This window comes from Amphiura filiformis, chromosome 13, assembly GCF_039555335.1.
Source record: "Amphiura filiformis chromosome 13, Afil_fr2py, whole genome shotgun sequence".
In the NCBI taxonomy this organism is placed as follows: domain Eukaryota; kingdom Metazoa; phylum Echinodermata; class Ophiuroidea; order Amphilepidida; family Amphiuridae; genus Amphiura; species Amphiura filiformis.
The window spans coordinates 67437985-67464368 of record NC_092640.1 but is presented as its reverse complement, the minus strand read 5'-3'; the positions used below and the strand labels follow the sequence as shown (position 1 = coordinate 67464368).

Sequence of the window (26384 nt, the reverse complement as noted above, 5' to 3'; positions counted from 1 at the left end):
CGGCTCTGCACTCGACCGGTCTCTTAAGGTCGTGTCTTCCTTAAGGGTGTATGGATTTCAACTGGAATAGCCCAATTTATACTACATCGCTGAGAGACGAGCGATTGGTATTGGACCAATAAAGTAGCGCGCTTTTCTCAATGCAACAAAATGCGCTCTATACCTTATTGGCCTAAATTAATTATGTATTTTTTGGTATCACTCCGAAGAACTATTCAAAATGTATAAAGAAGTTAGTTTTAATGTTGTTTGCGTACATTTGGTTTGTGTTGTATCAACAGCCTTTTGATGTAGGATGGTGCGCCGTTGTCAGTTACGTCTCCGACTACCCAGCCCCACCCGCATTGTTCTCATAAAAGCTGTGATTTTGGTATGAGAAGAAAGCTTGAAGGCGAGTAAACTAGATACATTACAATTACAGGGTGAGTAAAAAAAAGTGCAATAGAGCAAAGAATCGATATTTATGTAAGAACCAAATTGAACTTTCCCATCATTGAAAGTTTTATAAATGCCACACTCAATAGTCACCTTCTGTGCAAAAATGAGGTGACTCGCTACCGTTTAATTTTTATGAGTCCTTTTGCTGCGATACCCAATTTCATTATTATTTTGTCCACGAGGTACCATGTATTTTGAATGAGAACACACAGTGCGCGGTAAAGGCACCATCTCTGAAACTGACTTTAACTTAAATAAGGTTGATTTTTGCGTTACTTTTTTTTTTTTTTTAATACCTTTATTGCAATTATATATCAAAAAGCGGTGTGTGGTGCAAAAGGGCAACCCCGAACAGGCACGCAGGCCCACTGGATGGGGGCCCTTATACACACACCAAAATAAAAGAACTAAAATTACACAGTACATAATTATAAACATGTTTAAAAAACACTATAAAATACCTTAAAAATACAATATAATACTAAAATTGAGTTGCCAAAAGACATCGCATAATTCAATAAACATTAGTGAAATTGCACAAGGTAGGTAAACTGATAAGTTCACAATCTGCAAATGTTCCCCCGCACAAATCCAAGAACACCTCGGCACAAAGATCCCCTACACACCCCAATGACGCCCCGCACCACACCGTAGCACTATATCAAACTGACTGATAGACTCTCACACTCCTCGTCTGATTCCTGCTGGAACTTGACGTTGGTGGCGTCAATTTGAGAAAGTACCACAGTGCAGTACGAAACGCCACTGAGGCATGCCTAAGACCTCCATACCGAAGCATTTCTGGACATGTACAGAAGAAACACTTGCAAATTGTGAATTATGAACAATCCCGATGAAATTATTTATGTATATTGACAGGTGAATTTGAAATGTAGTAATTAAAGAGCTCGGATTTAAAATATTTGAAAATTTGAACGTTCCTAACGTCAGCAGGGAGGTTGTTCCAGGAGTTGTACACGCGGGTAAAAAATGTCTGCTTGAAAATATTGGTATTGCACTTATTTGGGATAATTGTAGGTGAGTCAGAAGATCTTAAAGAAATGGATTCAGTGCCACGGAAATTCACTCTATCTTGCAATGAGATAAAAGACATGCCATGTAAACCCTTGAAGAGCAGGATGTTATCTTTAAACTTGCGACGGTCCTCAAGACTAGAAAGGTTGAGTTCTGCAAGACGCTCTTCATAGGGGGCAGAACTTTGAAGGATGAATTTGGTAGCACGCCTTTGAACTCTTTCAATGGCAGTAATGAGACCCTTAGCAGACGGATTCCAAATTTCTGACCCGTATTCCAAAATAGGTCTGACATGAGCCAAATAAAGAATTTTACGAGTAAGGGGGTCTTTTATTTCATTGCAATTGTGACGGATCAAGCCCAAAATACGGTTAGCTTTGCAAATCATATGATTAATATGCATTTTCCAATTCAAATTATTAGTGACCATGATACCAAGATCATTTTGACTAGTAACAGAGAGTAAATTGTGGTTACCAAGTTTATAATCAACAGGATCAACATGGTGATGTTTACGAGTTTTGACCTGAAGCACCACACATTTTTTTTTGCATTAAAATCAATATCCCATGTTTTACTCCAGTTATTCAGAGCATTGAGGTCATTTTGCAGAGCCACTTGATCATCAATGGAAGAAATTGTTCTATATAATTTTGCATCATCCGCAAAGATAGCAATGCGTGTATCAGGTGAGATACAGGATGGCATGTCATTGATGAAGATAACAAAAAGTAAGGGCCCTAGGATAGAGCCCTGAGGGACACCGGATGTGACTGGTAATAAGTCAGAATGAGCACCATTGATGACCACTCTCTGCAATCTGCCCTGCTACTTTAATTTTTTTCTGCTCAAACAAACTTTCTAACATTACTTTAAGTCCTTCATACCTCAATCGACTGCAACTCCATTTTTTTAAACCCCAATATGTCCAGCTTACTGAATATTTTGTAATTCACTCCACTTCAATTTGCGCGAATTTCATTTCGACATTTGAAAAACCCGCCTACAAATTTTTGTTTTCGATAGAGAATAAACATCGTTAAAGTAAAGGGAAAATGAAAATAACAACAAATAATGTTTCTTCTCCTTAAACAAAACCAAGGTCAATAACACTTAGTGTGCTCCATTTTATTTCAATGCCAATGAGGTTAAGAAAATGGCAGTTGTTCCAAATCTACCTTACACAGAGTGGGCTGACTTTCAAATTGTCGATGTCTCTTGGACAAACATTAAAATTGGGAATCGTTATAAAATGTGTCATAAAAACAAAACGGTAAATGCTAATTCCTTGATTTTTTCACACATGATCTCTAATGGATATGGTCCTGTGTCACAACCTGGGGTACCTTTGTGTTACATAGTAAAAAATGAAATGGTTCAAACATTTTACCTACACATCTCATTTGAAGTGGTTCATCCTTCTGAGCATTTTGACACCTTTTTTTATGGAAATCGGTTAAAAAATGAGAGAGTGCGGGCAAAAACAATCACAAAGTAGGGAGGATGTAACCCCACCTCTTTTTTCCACATTTACAATCATTCTGAGCAAGTATTGGTCTTTTAAATGAACTTTTGTATTTATTCACTTGGTTTAGATGTCTGGGAGTTCATTTAGACATTTTTTTACTAGATTCAAATTTTTAAAGGGGGTTTTAAATCAAATTTACATTATGAATCCCTCCCCCTAATCCTCCTCCCCCTAATCCTCAGCCACCCTTGGCACATTTCATGCCAAACGTCATAAGAAAATAATTGAAAAATATTTTAAAACAGGATAAAAACATGAGTAATATAGAATAAATTAGCCTCAATTTAAGACCTAATTGAATCTTCTAAGTGAAGGAATACTCAAAAGACAGTGTTTTGAAATCCAAACTGGACATCAAAATGTAACAAAGCCACCTTTTTGTGTACCCCAGTATATGGCACAGGATCATATGTTATGTATAAACTGTTTTAAAACCTAAAAGGTTCAACTCGGTTCTTAAATAAATATGGATCCTTTTCTCTATTGCACTTTTTTTGACTCACCCTGTACAACAGTTTATGCAGTATTTTATATTATGTTTATAACTTTTTGTAAAAAAAATAGTGAACGTGATAATTGTAGTTAACAATTTTTTTATTACATTTTACAACTGGTCTGGGTTTTAAATTATATTTTTATTATACTTGATAATGTTTAGTATTTTTAAGTCTATTCAATTTTTATATTGAATTCGGTGTATTTTGTGATTATGATGTTCCTTTTCTTAATGTAAAGCGCATTGAGAAATCTGCGATTCACGATGCGCTATATAAATGTATTATTATTATTATTATTATTATTATTATTATTATTATTATTATTATTATTATTATTATTATTATTATTATTATTATTATTATTATTATCATCATCATTAATATTATTACCATTATTATTATTACCATTATTATTATTATTGTATTGCACACATCAAGCGGAAGTTTTAATTCCTACATGAAATTACATGAGTCGTGGCATCGTGTGTAATATTTACCTATGTAAAAGGAAGTTGCAGTAGGTTAATATTGACAATACATGGTCTATACTGAATTGTAGGTGCAGTTATATTTCTCTTTGTTCATAATCATGGGTATATCACAAGTACAAGTTCATTTCATTATTTTCACTCCTACGATATACCAAACCACATAATGCAATCGAAACTCTCTAATTTGTTTCGTCACAGTTCCATTTTGTGTCAACTTTCAGGTGATCATTATGATGAAGAATATGGTCATTAGATCTCTAGGAATAGTATTGGAGTCCGTGACAATAGAACACATAACGATACAGTATTTTAAAATCAGGTAGTTTCATTAGTTGGTCAAACCTAGTCCGCGAAAACTGTGTCAAACTTTAGTCCGCGATAACTGTGTCAACATGTGGGGATGGATTCGGTCTGAATAATCCATTGTCAGTAGTTGATAATATATTTTACTTTATCATGTAATACGTTTACTGCCCGTTTGTCAAAACAATCATATTTGCATCAGCTCGTGATCTGTCTACATGGTCTAGTTGCAAGTTACGGGTTTGCATGGTTAGAGGCAGCCCATTTTAGGTTACCCTTGAAACAGCATAGCAGACAACACTACAAAATAATTTTTAGGCCTGCAGAGTAATTTGAAGATATTTAGCTTAATTTGTTACTTATTCGATCCGTAAAACGAGCGGGAAAACGAGCACCATGATGATTCGTCTTTATATGGGACTTGTTGTCGTGATGCTCGTCGCCTCAACAATTAGAGCCCAAATTGAAGAAGAAAAGGAGCGAAACATTTTACGCAAACTTGAAGAATTACTGGAAGTTAAGGTAAGGCCGCATTAAAACTTAGGGGAGGTGGCACCGGAGCATAATTTTGTTTCGTTTTTTCTGGGAGCTACTGGGACATTATTGCTCCCGGAAAATAGTAAAATTCAGACTACTGTAGCCTAAAATGAAGGTAACTTGCAATTTTTTGCTGAAAAGAAAGATACGCAGGCAATTATTGCTTTATTTTTTGCTTTATTAGTATTTTTAGGGGACTGGATTTTTTTTAGAGGAGACCCCGCTTCCGCCGCCTGTTGGTACGGTACAGCGGCTTCTCCCGGGCACGCCCGGGGACCTTCTCCTTTCAGCTTGTGCCGCTACCCGGTGCCGCTATCGATAATATGTAGAATGCCTGGTGGAAATAGATGGTCGATTTCACGTCAGCAAACATTCGTTAGAAGTTAAACATTATTTGAATAAAATGGGAATAAATTGAATAACGAACACGCATTTAATATATCGAATATTCCACATCCACTTACAAAGTCTGTAGCGGCCCTTAGGTTATATCAATTAGTGTACAAGAAAGGTTTTGTTTTTATTGTGTCATTATACGAGGGTCATTAAAAAAGACATCTTACGTGTCAGGGTATTGAAATTATAATCTTATATCCTAGATACAAAATAAAAATTATTTGATGGAAATATGGTTTGTGGTTGTTTAGGTGTGTTGGTTAAAGCGAATACATAATATTATTTGGTATGGTAAATATCAATAGGTTTTACTCCTATTGGAGCTCCCTGACATACCTTGGGACTCGCCATACCGTATTAAAACAAAATAAAACATATTTTATATGAGAAATAAACATCGAAGGGTTGAACAGACACACAAACGCTTATCCGACGTACCAACTATGTTTTCGGTTCAACCACCACATCTTAAAGGATTATTTCGTGATCCTAGCATCCTCTTTGTATGACATTTTTCAGTACATATCCACGAAAAAAGCATATTCCCAAAATTTCAGTTTATTTCGATTTTGCGTTTGCGAGTTATGCATGATTATGTGTATTACACTGCTCCGTAGACAATACGTTGTAATTTCGTTCTGGTGCACCAGAACCAAAATTCAAATTTCGCGATATCTTTGCTAAACGAATTAATCTGCAAGAACTATTTTGTACATAAACATTATGTGCCAGAGTATTCCAGTGATATAAAAATCTTAACTTTTTTTTGAGAAAAGTGGGGGGATGAGGCTGTGGATCACGAAATGCCCTTTTAACAACCAACAATCACATTTTAATCAAATAACCTTTATTTTGTAGCCAAGATTTAAGAGTACAGGTAATTTCAATATCCTGGCACGTAAGATAACAGAGCTGAGAGATGGGATGATAGAGGTAGAACTTTTTGAATGGCTCTGGTATTTTCTTATTATTGAAGGATCAACACAAACAATCATCTAAATGTATTACACAAATCATGCAACAGTTAAAGGGTGTATATTGTGTCGTGTCCTCCACAAACAAAATATGTTGAAGGGCTCGGTCACCCACAAGCTCATAACCGGGGAGAGGATAGAGAGACTCCCGTATGCTGAATGTCTGCTTTGTCTGTAAAAATAGCAACATTGTTCCAAAAATGTCCAAAATGATGGTAAATATACACCAAATCACGAACTTTCTGTGAAATTTGTCAAAAAATAGGGCCCGCAAATCAATTACAGAGGGGTTAGAGCTCTGCAAAAAAACCTAAAATGTGTATATAACTGTTATAAAACTTCGCATACACGTGTGAGAAATGATAAAATGGCGTTGTACAAAATGCTCTCGAATAGCTTCGAATGCATGCTGGGGGGGCTGTTGAAATAATAATTATTTGATATATCTAGGGGTCTACTAGGCCTATTGCATTTAATATATTTATCCTTATGCTATTTCATTTTAAGGAATTACTCGATCTGCTTGAAGAAAATTCAAATGACGTACAAGACAACAAGCGCATATAGAAGAAACCATTGAATTGGGAACATCTGAAGAACTTGACGAAGAAAGAAGAGGTAGGCTATAACTCCTGGGACTAACTGCTGCCAGATTGGTTCTATCTTCAGATCTTCGGAACGACCGTCGATGCTGCATTGATACTTATTTTAAGATGATGTACATTAGACTAATTATACAGAATGAAGTTTGGATTTCTTCTTCTTTTGGTCAATTCATTAATACCGATACATACAAAAAAACAACCTCTTGAAACAAATTCATCAGGATGGTTCATTGCATAGCTCAATTGAAGCTAATTAAGTATGAAATGTTCTTTTTCAGATCCAAAACCTGATACTCATTCAGAAATAGTTCAATTAGTATTAATCAGGAATCTTGATCACTCTGGTGTTTCTAGATGTTACTAGAACCGGTAACACTGTTTAGTCTTGATATATCCAAATCTGCCTCTGAAATTCTCATATGCCTGGCAGTAAACAATGACGGCTTACTACTCAAAAGGCCGTAAATAATTCATTATGAGATTTTTGTTTTAATTAATAGTCGAGGACTATCCCAGCAAACACAAAATTTTTTTAAAACGTTTCAAACAGGTTATATTTTGGGGTTGGGTTTAGGTAAATGTCGGATCGTATTCTGATTCGTTGAACCTTCTAATTAGCATACTTTTGGATACCTCCATATTTGGTTTTACCTCATTAATTATTAATACCCGAACGTTGTTTACATAGTGACGTCATAAACGAAACCTGACGAACATTTGCACATTTCTTTCCATTAGGCCTACAGTTATATTTTGAGATGCCATATAGCTGAGTTAAAAAAGTTAAAGTTAAATCCTTCCCAAGCCTTTCGGCCCATTACACAGCGCTTATCTCCGTTTCATAACCCTAGGCCACATGTCTGCAAGCAGAAAAGCTTCAACAGGGGTTAGTCCACTGGTAGCCATGTATTTAACTTTCCCTACTCCATTCTTCCAATGCCGAACGCCTGGCAAGAAGGCAGTAGGTACCATTTTTAAAGCCTTTGGTATGGCCCAGCCGGGATTCGAACCCGCGACCTCCCGATCGTGAGGCGGACGCTCTAACCACTAGACACTGAGTGTTAGTCCAAAATGTTAGGAAAATATTTCTGCCGATGATCCTCATGTTGACATTCGCTAAATAAGCTGTATTCTTCGCTCGAAAGGTCACTTCTTGTCCGCCATTTCTATTTTCCCATACGACTTGACCTTTTGAGGTCATTTAGTAGTCTTGTTTCTTCTAGCTGTCGATATGGAATTCTGTGTCCTCACCTTAGAAATTGAAGTATTGATTAAATTATTTATTTTTGCAAATATTTATGATGTACTAATTTTTCATTAATTTACGATTTAGGTTATTATTCTACGGACGATGAATGCGCTCATCACGAGCATCCAGTCTATGGATGTACTGGGAAATGCATGACCACTTCGGAATGTCCTAATCCTCAAGCTGGTACAACAGTGACCGATCCTAGGCACTTCTATATTCCTATGTTGTGCCCACACAAAGGAAGCAGCATTACATGTTGTTTCACTGGTAAGCAGTGGACTTCGGTTGTATATATAAATGCGCATATATAAATGCGCACGTGACATCTACAAGTCGCCATACCGTATTAAACGATATAAGGTACCCGGATGATCATAAACACCCCGTGCAAAAGTATAGGGGAAAATGACAGGTCGCAAGGAAAATTGCTTTTGCAAAATAGTGGCATTGATTGCAAAGGGTAAAATAACTTGACCCGAAAGATAAACTCTTTATTAACGTTTTCCATCACGGAAAAAAAATAACTACGGAAAAGCTAGATATAGCTGATTTACAAACTTATATTTCATAATTTCCGTGCTAAATGGGCGTGCCAATTGGCCATATCTATGACGTAGTGCTGGTTTCATACTATCATGCTGCTTGCCGCCGAGCGGCGTGACACACGCGCATTGTAGACAAACAGACACAATCAAGACTTGTGAATGGCTGATAAGTCATGCCTCTTGTCGCAACGGCATGAAAGTATGAAAGGCGACATGATTCACATGATTGGCTTTAAGGTCAGAACTGTGCAGGCGGCGGATGACATGATCGAGCCGGCAACTTGTGAAACCGGCCGGCCGTATGGCATTTTCCAATATAGTCGGTTAATTTTGTGGGGTTCATTATCGACCCCAAACGGTTGTATTTATATTATTTATCAACATAGGCCTATTTGTTTGTGATATTTCAAGCGTTTTAAAATTTCAAAATAATCCCATTCAATTACACGGTTGACGATGAAAATTTACTGAATTTAGAGAATGCAATGCGGCCACCACCTGGAACTGTGGTCGCAATTTCAGTGATTGACAGTGAGGTAACACGAACATGGCACTGGCCATCTGGTCACGTGCGCATTTATATATGCGCATTTATATATACAACCGAAGTCCACTGGTAAGTAGCATTTTACTTATGGTAAATTATCATGTTGTTTCTCACTAGCGACATTATAAAAATATAAATACCTTCTTCTTTAAAGGGTGTGACAGGGATTTGCGGTCACAATGAGCCCCATTTATCAACTCCCTCTCACCCAAAGACCCCTTTTCAGGGTGTGACAGGGATTTGTGGTCTTAATGACCCCCATTTTTCAACTCCCTCTAACCCAAAGACCCTTTTCATTTTATTGTCAACAAAATACCTCTTTTCAAGATTTCTTAACAAATTTCTGATAATCTCTCACCGAAGGGCCCTGTTGTTTTCCAAAATCTCTTATTATTTGTTCTTAAAGATTTTCAAATATATCGAATTTTGATGATTTAAAAATGGGAAAATTGATTCGGTCAATACAATACATGCAAAGATTGAGAATTACAAATATTAAATTACCGGTAATTGATTTCATAAATAATAATGCTCGACCAAGCATCGATGGTAATAGAAAGATCGGACTAACTGGGTTCTATTACATATGTACCTATAGCTAACCCGTTATTAATCAGTTCATATCAAGAAATGTGTAAAATAGACCTCGTTATATTACCCACCAACCTTGGGCCCCCTTGCTTAAGATCCTCCCTGGGAGTCTGATCCCCAAATCGCTTCAAACTTAGCAGTGGCGTAGCGTGGGTCATCACATGGGGGGGGGGGGGGGGCACCGACTATGATTTGGGCGGGGGCACCGGGTCTGATTGGGGGGGCACAAGTCGTTTTCGGTAATTTTACGTTACACTGGCCTGATCTTATTTTATTGTCTTTCGTTTGTAATCTTTACAGGGAATACTGATCAGAAGTGCGTGGACGGTTACTCAACTGGTCATTGCATACCAGCATCACAATGTCCTAACAATGATTACGTAAGCAACTACTGTCCTTACAGAGCAAACGCAGTGAAATGTTGCCGAAGTAAACCAACGGACACCTGCCCCGATGATGGTAAGACAATTGGGTCGCTTTCCTCGGTGTCTGTAAAATGCGTACATGTACGGACACGTACGATATGTAAATTAGAATAAATTCTCCGAACTACATATTGAAGGCAGTGGCGTTGCCAGGGGGGTCGGGGTTGAAGTGTTGGGCAAACTGTCCCCTAACAGAAATTGTCAGGGATGAAAATGGGGACAGTAAAGAGTAAAGTGTCATTAAAAATACTGAAAACGGAACGACAAATTGGCATGGGGACGAAATTGTGGCTTTGCCCCATCGCACTACGCTGCTAGCTGAAAGGTAGGGTTGGGTTAAGTGTTAGAATCGCTATTATAGTTAGATAAGGGTTACTTGGTCAAACCTACTTCCGGCGATTGGAAGTCAGCGACTAATTTTCCTGAATCTCTCTTAACTGGTCCATTTGTCACATCTACAAAAGAGACTTTCAGGAACACACTTTTCTGACCCACCCTGACACCCCTTCACCCACCATGGCACCCCTTAAACCACCCTGACCTACTTTGACACGGCCCCTTAATAAACATTACACAACGTGACACCAAGTAAATTCACCCTTAACACCCCTTAATCCACTCTGTCTAAATTTAAGGGCTTTCCACCAAGCACTGAAATGTACCACCTCGATACATATGAGCACACATTTTCGTCCAAGAGCTTCCAAACATGCAGTGAATTGTCTCCAAACAGTATTTGATTACTCTGCATGGTTGAATGCATAGCCCGGCAAGAGCGGTGGAGCTTCTAGCTGGAAAATGGGCCTCTGTAATTGTTTTTTTGAAACCTTGAGTGTTTTTTTTTAATCAAACGAAAGCTAACACTTCCCCCTTAAAACACTAAACGATCTGTTACCATCCTCAGGTAGTAGTGCTTGGCTGATTGTCTTTTTCACACCTGGATGGTTTTGGTGTTTCCAGAAGACTTTCGTAAATGTTAGGAGGATCTTGACCCCCGTTTGACTTGTTGTTCTTTCTTTATTGCTATTACTACTACTACTACTACTACTACTACTACTACTACTACTACTACTACTACTACTTAATACTACTACTACTACTACTACTACTACTACTACTACTACTACTACTACTACTACTACTACTACTACTACTACTACTACTACTTCTACTACTACTAATAATAATAATAATAACAATAACCGCAACCACATAATGGATTTCCGAATTCAATTCAGGTTGTGGATCGTCCTTAAAAACTAAAGCGTGCACTGTGAAATACCATTCCAATATACGACTTGAGACCAACAATAAAAGATTCAACGGTAAAGGTGACCATGATGGAGCTGATGCCCAGTGTTACAAGCCTGGCTCACTGACTTGTAATCAATTGAAACAAAACCACCAAAACAACATATTAATTGAAGAATCTATGACCAATATATATATTCTATGGTGTTTAATATCACCAAAACGTTGTATTAACGTAACAGATCAAAGTTGTTACATAAACAATAAAACAATGCAATTACTGATTTAGGTTATTGTCAATCTTTATAGTTTTGATGGTGGAAGGTTTTAGTGAATATTCAGAGTTCCAGAGTACTTTAAAGTGATCACGTTGGAGCGCTCATGGAAGCTTGCATTGAAGTTACCACATTACTTGCTGTTCATGTTAAGCTTCTTGACGCCGGAACTGTGATTCAATATCTTCTTTAATCTGCATTATAATAAAGTCATCCTACCATTCAAGCACACAGAAGAGAGTCCAGGAGAGTTTGTGGTTAACATGACAAACTCTTGATGTCCATTAGGATGGCATTCACTGCCAAATCTGGAGACATTTGTCTCCCGTAAATTATGTCACCTATCACACGATGACATCCATTTTGTCAGTCCTCATATTCCAGAGTTTTGTATCATGACGTCATATCTCATTAATATGCAAATTAGAGTCTACTTCTCATTAATATGCAAAGTAAAAGTCTGCTGCCCTCTGGTTGCTGTAAATCATCCATAGAGAATATCTGCTGCCCTCTGGTTGTTGTACAGTATCCATATAGAGGGTGTACTACTAAGTTATCAACCTTGGCACCAATTAAGATCATTATTTCTTTATGATTACTTTTATATAAGTTTTTCCTTGCACAATCAATATAATATCCAACTCCAATCAACTGGCATGACAAGGGTCAAGGGCGTAACACCACCCCCCTTAAAGGAAAGAAATCTTCTCAAAAGATTTCTTTACATACTTTTTACTGAAATTTTTAAATCACCTACAGTTACTTCAAAGTAATTTACACTACAAGTTTTACAGTGTAAGAACTAGTTAAATTGTAACTAATTCATTTTTCACAAATCTTTCAGAACACCCAAATTTTCAACCAAAAATATACTGATCAAAATTTCCATACATAAATTCTGTGGTGTCGAAATAACCTTTTCTTAATTTTCATGGAAATTAAGTTTTTTGAATTAAAAGAATCACCTTTTCCTGAACTGGTGATTATTACACTTTCAAAACAATATTTCAAACACACTTTTATCACCACACAATGTTTTCATAAGTCACATTTTAACTAACATTGTGACATAACTCAACTAGGCACTATTATATTCAATATTGATGTACATACATTTTAACATCAGAAAATCCTGTGTCCTTTTATTGAAGGTACACAAAGTATGTACACTTAATATGCTCTTGAAAGAGCATCTGGGATGACATTGTCCTTCCCAGCAATATGCTGAATGTGGAGGTCAAATTCCTGGAGGAAAATGGACCATCTCATGATGCGTCTGTTTTTGTTCTTTAATTTGTGTAAGAAGGTCAGTGGGTTGTGGTCAGTGAATACCAGGATGGGGAATGCAGCGGCGCTAAGGTACACTTCAAAATGCTGAACCGCCAGAATCAACCCAAGGCACTCCTTTTCTACAGTGCTGTAATTTCGCTGGTGCTTGTTGAATTTTTTGGAGTAATAGCACACAGGGTGGTCAATACTATCAGGACCTTCTTGAAACAGCATAGCACCACATCCCACATCACTAGCATCCACAGCCAATTTGAATTGTTTGTCAAAATCAGGGGCAAGCAAAACAGGTGAACTGATCATGATTGACTTAATCTTTTGAAATGCATCGTTGCATTCATCAGACCATACAAATGGTGTATCTTTCTTGAAAAGATTGGTCAAGGGGCTGGCTATGGTGGAGAAATTTGAGCAAAACTTTCTGTAGTAGCCCACCATGCCAAGAAACCGCATCAAGTCTTTCTTCCCTTTTGGTGGGGGATATTTCTCAATGGCTTCTACCTTTGCCTGCAATGGCCTCACTTTACCCATACCAACTTCATGACCTAGATACTTCACTGTTGCATGACAAAATTCACTCTTGAGGAGATTTATGGTCAGGTTTGCCTCTGATAACCTTCGGAATAGCATATCGAGTGCTGCCAAATGCTCCGGCCATGTTTCCGTGTGAATAATCAAATCATCTACGTAGGCTTCGCAATTGTCAATGTCTGATACTATATTGTTGACCATTCTTTGGAACGTGGCAGGCGCATTTTTTAACCCAAATGGCATGACTCGATATTGATACAGCGAAAATGGCGTGCAAAAGGCAGATATCTCTTTTGCTCTGTCTGTTAAAGGTACCTGCCAATATCCCTTGAGTAAATCAAACTTACTGACATATTTGGCGTTTCCAACCCTATCTATACAATCGTCTATCCTAGGGATTGGATATGAGTCTGTTTTGGAACACTTGTTGACTTGTCTCATGTCTGCCACCACTCTAAATGAGCCATCAGGTTTTGGGACCATTATGCATGGTGATGACCACTCACTTTTGCTCGGTTCAATTATCCCATTTTCAAGCATGTAATCAATCTCCTGTTTGAGACATTTCATTTTCTGAGGATTGAGCCTATAGGGATGTTGCTTGATGGGTGGAGTGTCACTCACATCAATATCATGCATAGCAGCACCAGTTACTGATGGTGTATCTGGAAATAACCTCTCATCTCTCTGAATCAAAGCTTTGATTTGCTCTTGATGATCTGGTGGCAGATGGGAAACTTTGTCATCAATGTTTGCCAAAACATCTGAATTCTTCAATTTCACATTATAGTCATTCAATTCCACGTCAGGTGGTTGACTACATGTACCTGTGTGCAAGCTTTGCACAGTTGAATTATGTGCAATTTCAGACTCACTGTTTATAGTTTCTCTGGTGTCAGAATTCACAGCCACACACACAGGATTACAATTTGGAGATTCTTCTCTCTCCACATACTTCTTTAACATGTTCACATGACATAATTGTGTTTTCTTCCTACGATCTGGGGTTTTCACAATGTAATTCAAATCTCCCTCCCTTGTTTTCACCACATAAGGTCCTGAAAACCTAGCCTGCAAGGGATTTCCCAGAACTGGAAATAACACAAGCACCTTGTCACCTGGATCAAATTGTCTGGATTTTGCATGTTTGTCATACCAAACCTTCATTCTTTGTTGGCCCTGTTTCAAGTTTTGTTTTGCCATTTCTGATGCCCCCTTTAGTCTAGTTTTAAACTTCGACACATAGTCTAGCAAATTGACATCCATGTCTTCACCCAACCACTTCTCTTTGAGCAACTTCAGTGGACCTCTCACACTGTGACCAAACACGAGCTCAAATGGTGTGAATCCCAAAGTTTCTTGCACTGAATCTCTGACTGCAAACAAGAGCAAATGAATTCCCTCATCCCAATCCTTTTCATTTTCAAGGCAGTAGCATTTGGCCATATTCTTCAATGTTTGATGGAACCGTTCCAAAGCTCCCTGACTCTGCGCATGATAAGCAGTTGCTAAATTTTGCTCTATGCCTAATTCTTTGAGAATTTGCTTGAACAATCCTGATGTAAAATTGCTACCTTGATCTGACTGAATGGTTTGGGGCAATCCAACAAGTGTGAAAAACTTCACCAGTGCCTTGACTATTGTTTGAGCTCTAATATTCCTAAGTGGGATGGCTTCTGGAAACCTTGTTGCTGCACACATTATGGTGAGGAGGTACTGATTACCTGAACGTGTTTTGGGCAAGGGGCCTAGCCTACACAATCTATTATCACCTGACTGAATGGTTCAACAAAAAGCAGGAATAGGCTGCAACAGGGCTTGGGGCACCCTTTGGTTTGGCTCCCCACAATTTGACAGGTACTACAAGACCTACAATAAAGGGCCACATCCTTACTCAAAAAAAAAAAAAAAAAATTCTGTAATATACGATCCTTGGTCTTTCTAACACCAAGATGTCCAGCCATAGGACTGTCATGACCTAAAGACAACACTTCAGACCTGTACACTCTAGGTACAACTATTTGATGGACTACATTAAAGTCCTCATCTACCTTGGACTCTGGGGGTCTATATTTCCTCATCAACACCCCATGTCTCCTGTAGAAACATACAGCTTCACACTGCATTTCTTCAGTACTGACTGCTTTTTCCGCAGCTTGTAACACATCTGGATCCACATTTTGCTGTTTTATCAGCTCTTCCCTGCTAATCACATCATGCACATTTGGCTCTGTGTCAATGTCACTATAACTTGAATCCAATTTTGACCCTTTGTCCAAACTTGGCTCTTTGTCCAACCTGGGACCCTGTGACTTGATCAACTCTTCAGCCTCAACTGCCTTTTTATGCATAGCACGCGTGACTGCACATGACGGAAATATTACACCATTGTAATCCCCACTGTCTTCAAGACATGGTTTATCAGATACTATTGGTTCTGCATGAACTTTATCACCAGCCAAGTCATTTCCAAGAAGCATATCAACTCCTTCAATAGGCAGCTCCTTCCGAACTCCCATCTGGACTGACCCTGACACCAGACTTGACTTCAAATTGACTCTATGAAGGGGCACACTCAGTACCTCCATGTCTATACCTTGTAATAGCACATGGTTTCCAGTAGCACTATTTTCATCAAAATCAAGAGCCCCTCCAATATCACACTTTGTCCAGAACAAGTATCTCTCATTATTTTGACTGAGATTTCCTCACCGTTTGCATCCAGGGACACAGTGCCATTACTAACAAATGGTCTAAATTCCTCCCTGACTTCATTATAGTCATGTTTTGACTCTATTTTTGGAGGTCCTTCCCCTCCCACAACTTTACGTTGACCTGAAATAGCTGTGACACAACCCACTCCTTTCGAGCTTTGATTTGAAGGTTTGCCATGCAAACTCCAACAATCCCTTTGCTTGTGCCCAACGTTTTCACAATGAAAACATTTCATCTTTGATTTGTCATCTTTAGCAACCCCGGTGGTGCTCTTGTTATTACCAGCATTGGTACCACTACTCCCCTTTTGTGCTTGAGTATAACTGTGACTCTGTGTGTGACTATAATTACTGTAACCAGAACTCTTTTCTTTGACTTTATATAACTTGTGAGTCATCTGATACTCGTCAGCCTTTACAGCTGCCTCTTGTATAGTTGCCACTTGTTTTTCCTCTAGATACGTTTTTACATTATCATATATGCAGGTTTTAAATTGCTCTATCAGAATCAGTTCTCTAAACTTTTCGAAGCTGTCTCCAACATCCTTGGCTGAGAGCCACTGGTCAAACAACTGTTCTTGTTTTCTCGCAAATTCCACGTGGGTTTGTTCCCCAGACTTTCTTTCTGATCTGAATTTCTGTCTATAATATTCTGGAATAAATTGGTACCCTTTTAGAATTTGTTGTTTCACAATTTCATAGTTGTTAATTTGGTCCGCCTTTAGACTGGCGTATATCTCTCGCGCTTTTCCAATAAATTTGTGTTGGACCAACAACGTCCAGTCCTCTTTAGGCCACTGATGTAGGCCAGCAGTCTTCTCAAAGTGTTGAAAGAACTGATCGACTTCAGTCTCCCTAAATTCAGGCACCATTTTTAGGTGCTTGGCTACATCAAATTTTGATTCTGGTTTTGCCTCAGTTTTGGTTTTCTTTTCCAATTCTTTAATTTGCACTTCTAGATGTTTCATTTCAACAGCCTTTTGGTTTTCTAATTCTTTCATTTTTATTTCATGTTCCAACTCCATTTGTTTCAAAGTGACCTGAAGTTTCATTTCCATTTCACTCATTTGTGATTCTTGTATTTCCACCTTTTTGTCCAAATATACCACATCAAATTTCTTTGACTTCACAAAATGGTCTATCAGTTTGTTTTTGAAACCCTGTTTTTTTTCATTTGAGCTAATTTTTAGCCCTACGTGCTCTGCCAAAACTTGAAGATGAGACTTCTTTAGTGTATCAAACACTTCAAATGTACCTTCCTCAAGAAACGTTTCTGGATTAAAAGCCATGTTTAGGTTTTAATTTGACACACTACACAAATCACTATTTGCAGAAACTTGTAATTTACCACAAGATATAATAGGCCCAATTAACCTTGTAGGCCTACAATAAATTTTTGCTCACAAACTGGGTCAATATCAAACAAGTAGTTCATGTACACTTTTGATATACTTTACTTAGGCATTACAATATTCATAACACTTTTCAAGTGGGGTGAAAATTTACCATGCCAGCTGATTGACCTTTTGATTTCACTAATTTTGATTTTCATTTTCTATTCCCAAGATGAATTTGCATTTGAGAATATCTCGCGGACGAGCCCCCATGTTACAAGCCTGGCTCACTGACTTGTAATCAATTGAAACAAAACCACCAAAACAACATATTAATTGAAGAATCTATGACCAATATATATATTCTATGGTGTTTAATATCACCAAAACGTTGTATTAACGTAACAGATCAAAGTTGTTACATAAACAATAAAACAATGCAATTACTGATTTAGGTTATTGTCAATCTTTATAGTTTTGATGGTGGAAGGTTTTAGTGAATATTCAGAGTTCCAGAGTACTTTAAAGTGATCACGTTGGAGCGCTCATGGAAGCTTGCATTGAAGTTACCACATTACTTGCTGTTCATGTTAAGCTTCTTGACGCCGGAACTGTGATTCAATATCTTCTTTAATCTGCATTATAATAAAGTCATCCTACCATTCAAGCACACAGAAGAGAGTCCAGGAGAGTTTGTGGTTAACATGACAAACTCTTGATGTCCATTAGGATGGCATTCACTGCCAAATCTGGAGACATTTGTCTCCCGTAAATTATGTCACCTATCACACGATGACATCCATTTTGTCAGTCCTCATATTCCAGAGTTTTGTATCATGACGTCATATCTCATTAATATGCAAATTAGAGTCTACTTCTCATTAATATGCAAAGTAAAAGTCTGCTGCCCTCTGGTTGCTGTAAATCATCCATAGAGAATATCTGCTGCCCTCTGGTTGTTGTACAGTATCCATATAGAGGGTGTACTACTAAGTTATCAACCTTGGCACCAATTAAGATCATTATTTCTTTATGATTACTTTTATATAAGTTTTTCCTTGCACAATCAATATAATATCCAACTCCAATCAACTGGCATGACAAGGGTCAAGGGCGTAACACCCAGTCTAACATTGATGACATGTGTAACGGGAAAAAGGCAAGGCGATCAAGGTGAGACTCTTAAGGGTAGATGCGGTATTGTTGGTCGAAGCAGCCAAAAAAAAAATCGATTTTTATTGTCTAAATCGATATATTATTAAAAAATAACACTTTGATGTTTTGCAAAACTTCATTCTACAAATCATATATTTTGAAAACTTGCTTAATTTATTAATGTTAATGAGTTATGTACATTTTACAAAAGTGTTGTTGTTTCAGCCCTCTTTACAACATAACTCAAGAACCACAGGACCTACAAAAGTATTTCTGTGATATATGAATTCTTCTACACGCTCGCAAGGAAATGAGCAATGCAATTTTTGCCAAAGCTCACTACCATTCGCAAGATGTTGTGAACTACCAAATCGCAACACTTTAAAATAGTGTATTACCTTTATACCAGAAACGGGCAAGTGCAATAGCTGCCCTGTGAACATTGGGCAATTTACACACAGTACAAATATTGTATTCATCTACACATGGCAGCTAAAGAGGTACAAATGGTAAATGTTAAAGGATGTCTACGGCAAGCACGAATCACGTTGTGTTATTTGAAACAATCTCATGTTGACCATAAACACGAATTAATACAGCCGTCTCTCAGCACGCGATATTCAAAATTCCCGGATGCCGAACTTGTCCAGTGCAATGATGTCCTAGTAATACAATGAAGGCTGACAACAATTAACAATGAGGTCATAGCACTCGACAATTTCGGGGCGGGATTTAGAATATCGCTTGTTGAGAGTCCGATGTTTTTATTCGTCAACATGAGTTTGTTTCAAATAAAATCACGTGATTCGTTCTTAATGATTATTTTCTAACATTATAAGGCATAATGTTGTGTATCCTTTAATTTTTGCGCGAGCAAAATAATTTCGGACTCAGACGCATACGTGGGCCCTTACTTGATACCGAGCAGGAAGCTCCGGGATGGGGGGGGGGGTGTTAGATTTGTTGGTGGGTGCGTTGGGTGACGGGTAGCGTCATTCAAATTGCCATTTGGTAGTTTTGAAATTAAAAATTTTGGAAAAAACGAAGACAAGCAGCAGTATTGTCAAAGTTGAAGCCCCATTCAAATACATCTAGGTAATTTATATACTGCCAGTATATAATAATAATAAAAAATAATAAAACGGCATTTATCGACGCTTTCTGAATACTCCGATTTCTCAAAGCGTGCCACGGGTCGATATGCTGCCAAGCCCCAAAGGGCAGCGCAAGTTGACCTCAATGCTGAGTGTGACAGACAACAGGCCGGGCTGATCCCCTGCTCTTTACGAAAAGGCCTACAACTTTTACATGTCCAGATATTGCTCTTCTGGTACATGGGACCACCATTTTACGTGACTCTCCGAACCACGACATGCTATGCACCCACTGTGGTGTCTGCACGTTTAGGGCCACAATGAGTGGGATAGAGGATAAATGAGAAAGCTAATGATCTTACAGCCTTCCGACCGATAGCCTATCACACCAAACTACATGACCACTTCTACCTCTAGGCTAATACCATGAATACTGTAGCCTTCTAAAGGGTGGACTAAGGATAACCAGCATTTCCCTTCTCCACTGTTCATCCGCCAGTGGACTGCCGTTTACCAATTCATGTAATTTCCTTATGTTTGTCTTAAATACACGGCTTTCGGCTGAACCACTAGCAGGCTATGTTAACACATAAAATTTATGACAATGACAAAGGTACCAAAATCTGAATTTTAATAATTTTAGCGATCGTCCGGATGAGCAAGTCACTGAATGGGCCTTGGTAACATCTTGCAATTTGCTTTTTATAGTTGCATGGTAGTTTCATATTATCATGCTGCCACACGCGCATGGTAGATAAATGGACACAATCAAGGCTTGTGATTGACTGATACGTCTTGTCACTTACCGCAGCAACAAGTGGCATGAAAGTATTGGCAGGGGCATTTCACAAAAGTCAGACAATACATGTACAAATTTTGTTATATGTTTCTGAGTTAATGGCAACGGCTAGCCTTAACTGTATGCCCGGGCTTGCGCCGAAACGGAGACTTCCAAAAGCTGCCGAATATGGTCGCATTCCCATTCACCGTTGAGTTTTTTTTTCTATTTTGTTTCAGCTATGATTGCGGGCAACCACTTCCTGCACCAGGTGGTTGGATGTGCATTCAAGCTAAAGTCCTCGACTATATAATTGAACTTGCTAACGAGGGGCACTACATACTGGTAAATGATTCTAACTCTGCACCAAAAATACTGAAATATTAGTAATTGTCAGGAGTGATTTATTTCCATTTTAAGCCGAACCCTACTGGTTATTTTGGCCGTTAATGGGGGTGGACTGCCTATGGTGGACTGTCGTAATTACGACTTTATGTCAAAATTGCTCTGTTGACCAATAGGGTCCACAACTTATAAGTTCCCCCCAAAATACTTTTTAAAATAAATCGAAAAATATTTAACGAAATGCAAACCTGTAAAAATATATGGGTAGCCTTATTTGTTTTACACACGTGGCCTAAATTTCAGCGTCACATGTCATTGCGTTCAGTCACAATGGTTCATTATGTAAAAAAAGGAGACCGTTTTAAACAGTGTTAAAAGTTGCATCTGAGTTCATAGGACTCAATTCTCAAACAATACAGTAGGCCAGGGATATTCATGTGTTTGTAAAAGAAAACTTAATCTTTGGTATTCTTTTTCTTCTTTTCAAACGCAAAGTAGGTGTTTAATTCTTTTCTTTTTAATGATAAATGGCTGAGATGGAACGGATATGTTACAAATCAATGAAACCACAACACTGCAGAGCTAACCCGAGCAATTCAACATGTATGGAACACCATGGACCAGCAACGGGTCCGGAATTTAATAAACAGCATGCGGCGACGTTGCAATGCACTTATCAACAGTGCAGGAGGACACATCCCCTACTAAACATCTGACTTTAAGGTTTATTTCCATTAAACACATGGACAGGCCTAACATACTGTATTGTTTGACTCCTATGGACTCAGGTGCAACTTTAAAAAAAAATTTACATAATGAACCATTGTGACCAAACGCAATGATGTGTGACACTACAAATTGGCCCAAATTTGTAAAACTAATAAGGTTACTCACAACTCTTTACAATTTTACATTTCGTTAAATAATTTTCGATATTTTTCAAAAAGCATTAGGGGGAACTTATAAGTTGTGTACCCTGTACAAACACAACGAATTTGACCAATTACTAAAAAAAACAGGTTTATTTTTTTCATTGGTACTATAAGATCGTACATTTATTTAGCTTAAACACAGTGATTTATGATTTATAGTGCGTTATAATCCACATGCCTCAGCACACTCAACATCCCTGACCACTGTGGGGTGTGGCCCAAGACACAAATAAACAAAGTCAGGGACGCAGCTCGCCATCGTATTCAGGATCAGGTCCCTGAATTTTGTATGGATAGGCCAGGACAATTTATAGCACTAAGTTCTTTACCCCGGAGAATTTCAAGCTAGCTTAATTTTCCATGACGAGAACATAAATGACACCCCAGTAGCATAGCTAGAGGGGGAGGGCATGTGCACTGGGTGCCGTCGTGGGTGTCGAATCTACCAATTCAGCATCGATTCCCGGGATCGATTCTGCGCCCAGATTCTGTGCCCCTCCAAGAATTTAAAGTCAAAATGTTGGCGCGCTTCGACGCATTTCAACTCATTTGAAAGACCATTCTACATGTTCTAAGACCGAAATGCAACTTGATTATAACCAAATTAGTGGTATTTGTGCATATTTTTACACGCTTTGCATTTGTTTCAGGAATTGGGACATGCGTCATTCTCTATCCTTACCCCCGGGCGCTACAACCCCTAGCTACACCGATGACACTGCGTGGATTCTAATTACCTATTTTTACACTCATCGACCCTATTTTTGCGTTACATCTCTCACCGAAAAACATGTATGCACCCCTCTGTATCTTCGAAATTAAATGCCCTCCGTTGGGTCGATAATTTCTCCATAAAATAGATATTAAGGGGGTACTACACCCCTGGCCAATTTTGTGCCTATTTTTAGCGCATTGGTGACAGGTAAGAGTTGGGGCTTTTGTGTAGAAATTACTGGTTGTCCTAAAGGCTATGTAGACTTAACTTGGTATATAAGTTATAAATAGTCATCCCTGTAATATTTAGCAAAAACGTGAGGATTTTAAAGCAGAAATAACAATATTGGCGTATAGTTTGCGTATGATTTTCTGGGATTTTTCCTGGGGCGCACTCACATTATTAAGCCATAGCGATACCATGTGAGGAATGTTTGTACTTATTTTGGTATACCTACAGCTATACGTTGGTATCAAATATATCAGCATAGGACATTAAATATAGAACATTCGGGATTTCCAGCTATAGATCAACCTGATTTGTACAACTAAGTATACGATTCGTCTCTTTGCCGAATTCATTTTTTCCCACTTACTGCGATTCGTCCAAATCAAAATTTTAATAAATATGTCGGGGAGAACGATTTACCATTAATCTTTAGTGGAAATAAAAGATAACCTGAAACATAATCATAAGCATACAAAATCTCAATTTGCTCAAAATTCTCGATTCGTCACTCTGCCGAATTCATAACGAATTATTATATCAACGAAAAGAACGTGCAACATCTGCATTTAAATACATCATTTACATGACAAAATGACATTTTTATGTTAATCAAAGAATATTGACAATGTCATCAAATGTTCTTCAACATCTGTATCAAAATATTCAATGGGTGGATACTGCCCTCAGTCGGTAGACGTTCAGGTTAACTGACAATGTGTAATATACGGTAGATGACGTAGGATTCAGTTTATGACTACACGGTAGACGTCCGTATTGTTTGTTTGTTTGTTTACCCAGGTTGGTCTTATGTAGGCCTAGATAATAGATGTGCTCAAATATCTGACCTGGGAACTATGATGCAGGACAGGAGACTGTTTGGAGAGCAGTGGTTTGCGAAACCCCGAAATAAGTAGTATTAAGGTTTGAGGTAATGGTTGCAATTATGATGAGATTTATCACAATAGCAATGCATCATGGGACAGTATAATGTTCTGATGTGGACTATAATTGAAGCCCGAATTAAAAGGAATAGTTTGAATCGTATGACGTCCTGTCAACCAGACTATAAATGCCGTACTTCGCAGCTCAGCAACCAATCACGCCGCGCCTTTACCCTGACGTCAGACGCAAACTAGTCTTTTTTAATTTGGTCTTCAATTATATCCATTGCCGGTGATTCTGATAAACATTAGAAAACGTACTATATATAGTTGCTTGTTTGTGGCACAAGCATAAATCTGCACCAGCCCGCGCTCTGTCTAGCTGCACCGATCTCTCAAGTTAAGGTTTATTTTAGATTGAAATCCCATTTTTAGTTTATTCAGTTTCTTGAGACGGTATAGCAGAGAACACTGCGAATAATATTACTGCAGAGTATTTGGAACTTCTTTTTGCAGTAAAACAGCATCATCATGACTCGTCTTTACGTGGTACTTGTACATAGTGCATATTGTAGGACTGATGGCGGAAAATAATGTCTTGTTCTACTTTGCACACCTAAACGCAAAAATGTAAAACGTTTAAACGTATTTTTTTTGGTCATGCAATGTCGGTTTACAATGGTCATGAAATCATTAATCATTATATAAACTTATCATTCGAAAATGGTTTATCTTTTCAGTGCCAAATTTGGGCTTTAAATTCGAAGCAGAATTTATTTATATATTTTTCTGCGCATTATGACACCGGAAGTATTAAATGTATGTACCCCCTACATTCATCTATGATAATGGTTAACTTTATTCCTTAAAACGGACGAAAAAAACCCTGAAAAAATGATACTATTTAAATAGGCCTAACCACCTTTTAGCAAGTTTTAAGCGTTAGTACTCTCTAAATTCCACAGAGTGACTCTTCGGGTCAATCGAAAAGATTGACATTTCAATGTACCAAGAGTGAAAATCACATATTTTCCTCCATACGAGTAAAATTTTCACTCTGCAAAGAGTGAAAAGATGTCAATCTTTTCGATTGACCCGGAGAGTCACTCCGAGGAGGATTGACTTTTTCACTCTTTAGAATTTAGAGAATATTGGTGATCCTATGTCTCGGTCCAATGCTTTGTGCTCCTCCATCACTAAACAAAATTGGCACCCCTCAGTCCAATGAGAGAATAAAATCCGAACTGTGATTTTATAATAATAAAAGGGTACTTCTTGAAAAGTACACTAGCATTAGCAGTGTGTACACGCCCACACATGTCACCTTTAAATATACCCACGCATACCCACCCCGGCATGGACAGACACACCCAACACCCATGAACTGACAAACATTCCGCGCATTAATTAACTTAATTTATAATATAATTAACATTTTATTTATGTGGGTTGTTTTCTCTTTATATGATTGGATCAAAATATATATGAGTTTCTACGACACTTTGAAGTTTACCTATAAAGCTTCCGAAGACACCATCCAATTCCTAGACGTGGTCATATATTAAGACAAACGCTTCAAATAGAAAGGTATCATGGACATGAAATGTCACAAAAAGAAATCTGAAACAGGACAATTCCTACATATATGAAATAGATAGATCCTCGTGCTACCCACAGCCAGTTTTCGATTAGGTTTTTACGAAAAGTTCCTAAAACACATCCCTATATCAAATCTCGCAGTTAACCTGAAAGTAGATTGTAACTTTGGTATCAGGATATGATTTAATGTACAAAACATGGATATTGTAAATGTGTAAGCAAACTTATTATTGTCATTTTGCTTTCAGAAATATGATTATAAGAAAAACGCACGTATTTACTCTGTATATCCTATACTTGTAATTTTAGGATCTTTATTATGCACTAATGAGGTATCGGATATATATATATATATATATATATAAACAAAAAGTAATACAAAAATTAAATTATGCAACTGGCAGTTTCATCCATGATGGAATCATCAGGCATACTGATCTTAAAACTACATTACAAGCACACACATATATAAATACAATCGTTATACACTTGACATAAACTGCTTGAACTTAAGCTACAATAGTCCATCATAAAACGAGTTAGTTGAAGTTGTGAAAAACCGTCAATAACCACTTGGCCAACCAAGAAAAATGTCATGTTACTCCAAAGTCACTGAGTTTGTATTTACCCTTATGTCTGCATTTTGATACCAGTTCTGAGCGTTTGTTTAAGGTTGAGTTTTTATCAGCTGTCAAGATATGGTATTTTTCTGCTAGACAAAGATTGCAGCGTTTGGTGGATGGGTTATAAGGGGTAGCTTTCTGTATGATTGACCATTCAAGGGTGTACTGTTCGCTTTTATCCTTTAAAGACCATATGAATTTGGAAAGTTCTGTGGAGTGGGACATGGACTTGTTTTTGAAGGACGCCGTATGGTTCCCTAATCTCTCCTTGAATGTGGTGCTGGCGAGGCCGATGTATTGCTTGGGTGGGGATGATTCTGGTGCAACGGATGCTTTATATATGATATTTCGTGTTAAGCAGTGGCCGTTCAACGGGCAGGTTGCCTTTGCTTTATAAGGGCAATTGCATGTCCTTTCGTCGTTGCTCGCAGAGGGTGTGTTGAGGGTCTGTTTGTTGTGGGTGTTGATGATGGATTTC

At 38.0% G+C, this 26384-nt stretch overlaps 1 protein-coding gene across 2 annotated transcripts in view; it reads left to right on the top strand.

The window, feature by feature from the left end:
• The first annotated feature begins 4452 nt into the window (after positions 1-4452).
• Positions 4453-26384, top strand: part of LOC140168678 (uncharacterized) — a 33300-nt gene continuing 11368 nt past the window's right edge. The window contains exons 1-8 of one of the 2 annotated variants that reach the window (XR_011861262.1): positions 4454-4814; positions 6707-6817; positions 8138-8323; positions 10040-10198; positions 11403-11522; positions 18684-18729; positions 20823-20928; positions 23602-23731. Coding sequence is in view for 1 of the 2 variants with exons in the window: in XM_072192089.1 (XP_072048190.1) it covers positions 8206-8323; positions 10040-10198; positions 11403-11522; positions 18684-18729; positions 20823-20928 (549 nt within the window). In the remaining variant the exon portion in view is untranslated. Of the gene's footprint in view, positions 4815-6706; positions 6818-8137; positions 8324-10039; positions 10199-11402; positions 11523-18683; positions 18730-20822; positions 20929-23601; positions 23732-26384 lie in introns of both variants that reach the window. The other variant, XM_072192089.1, reaches the window with a different exon arrangement.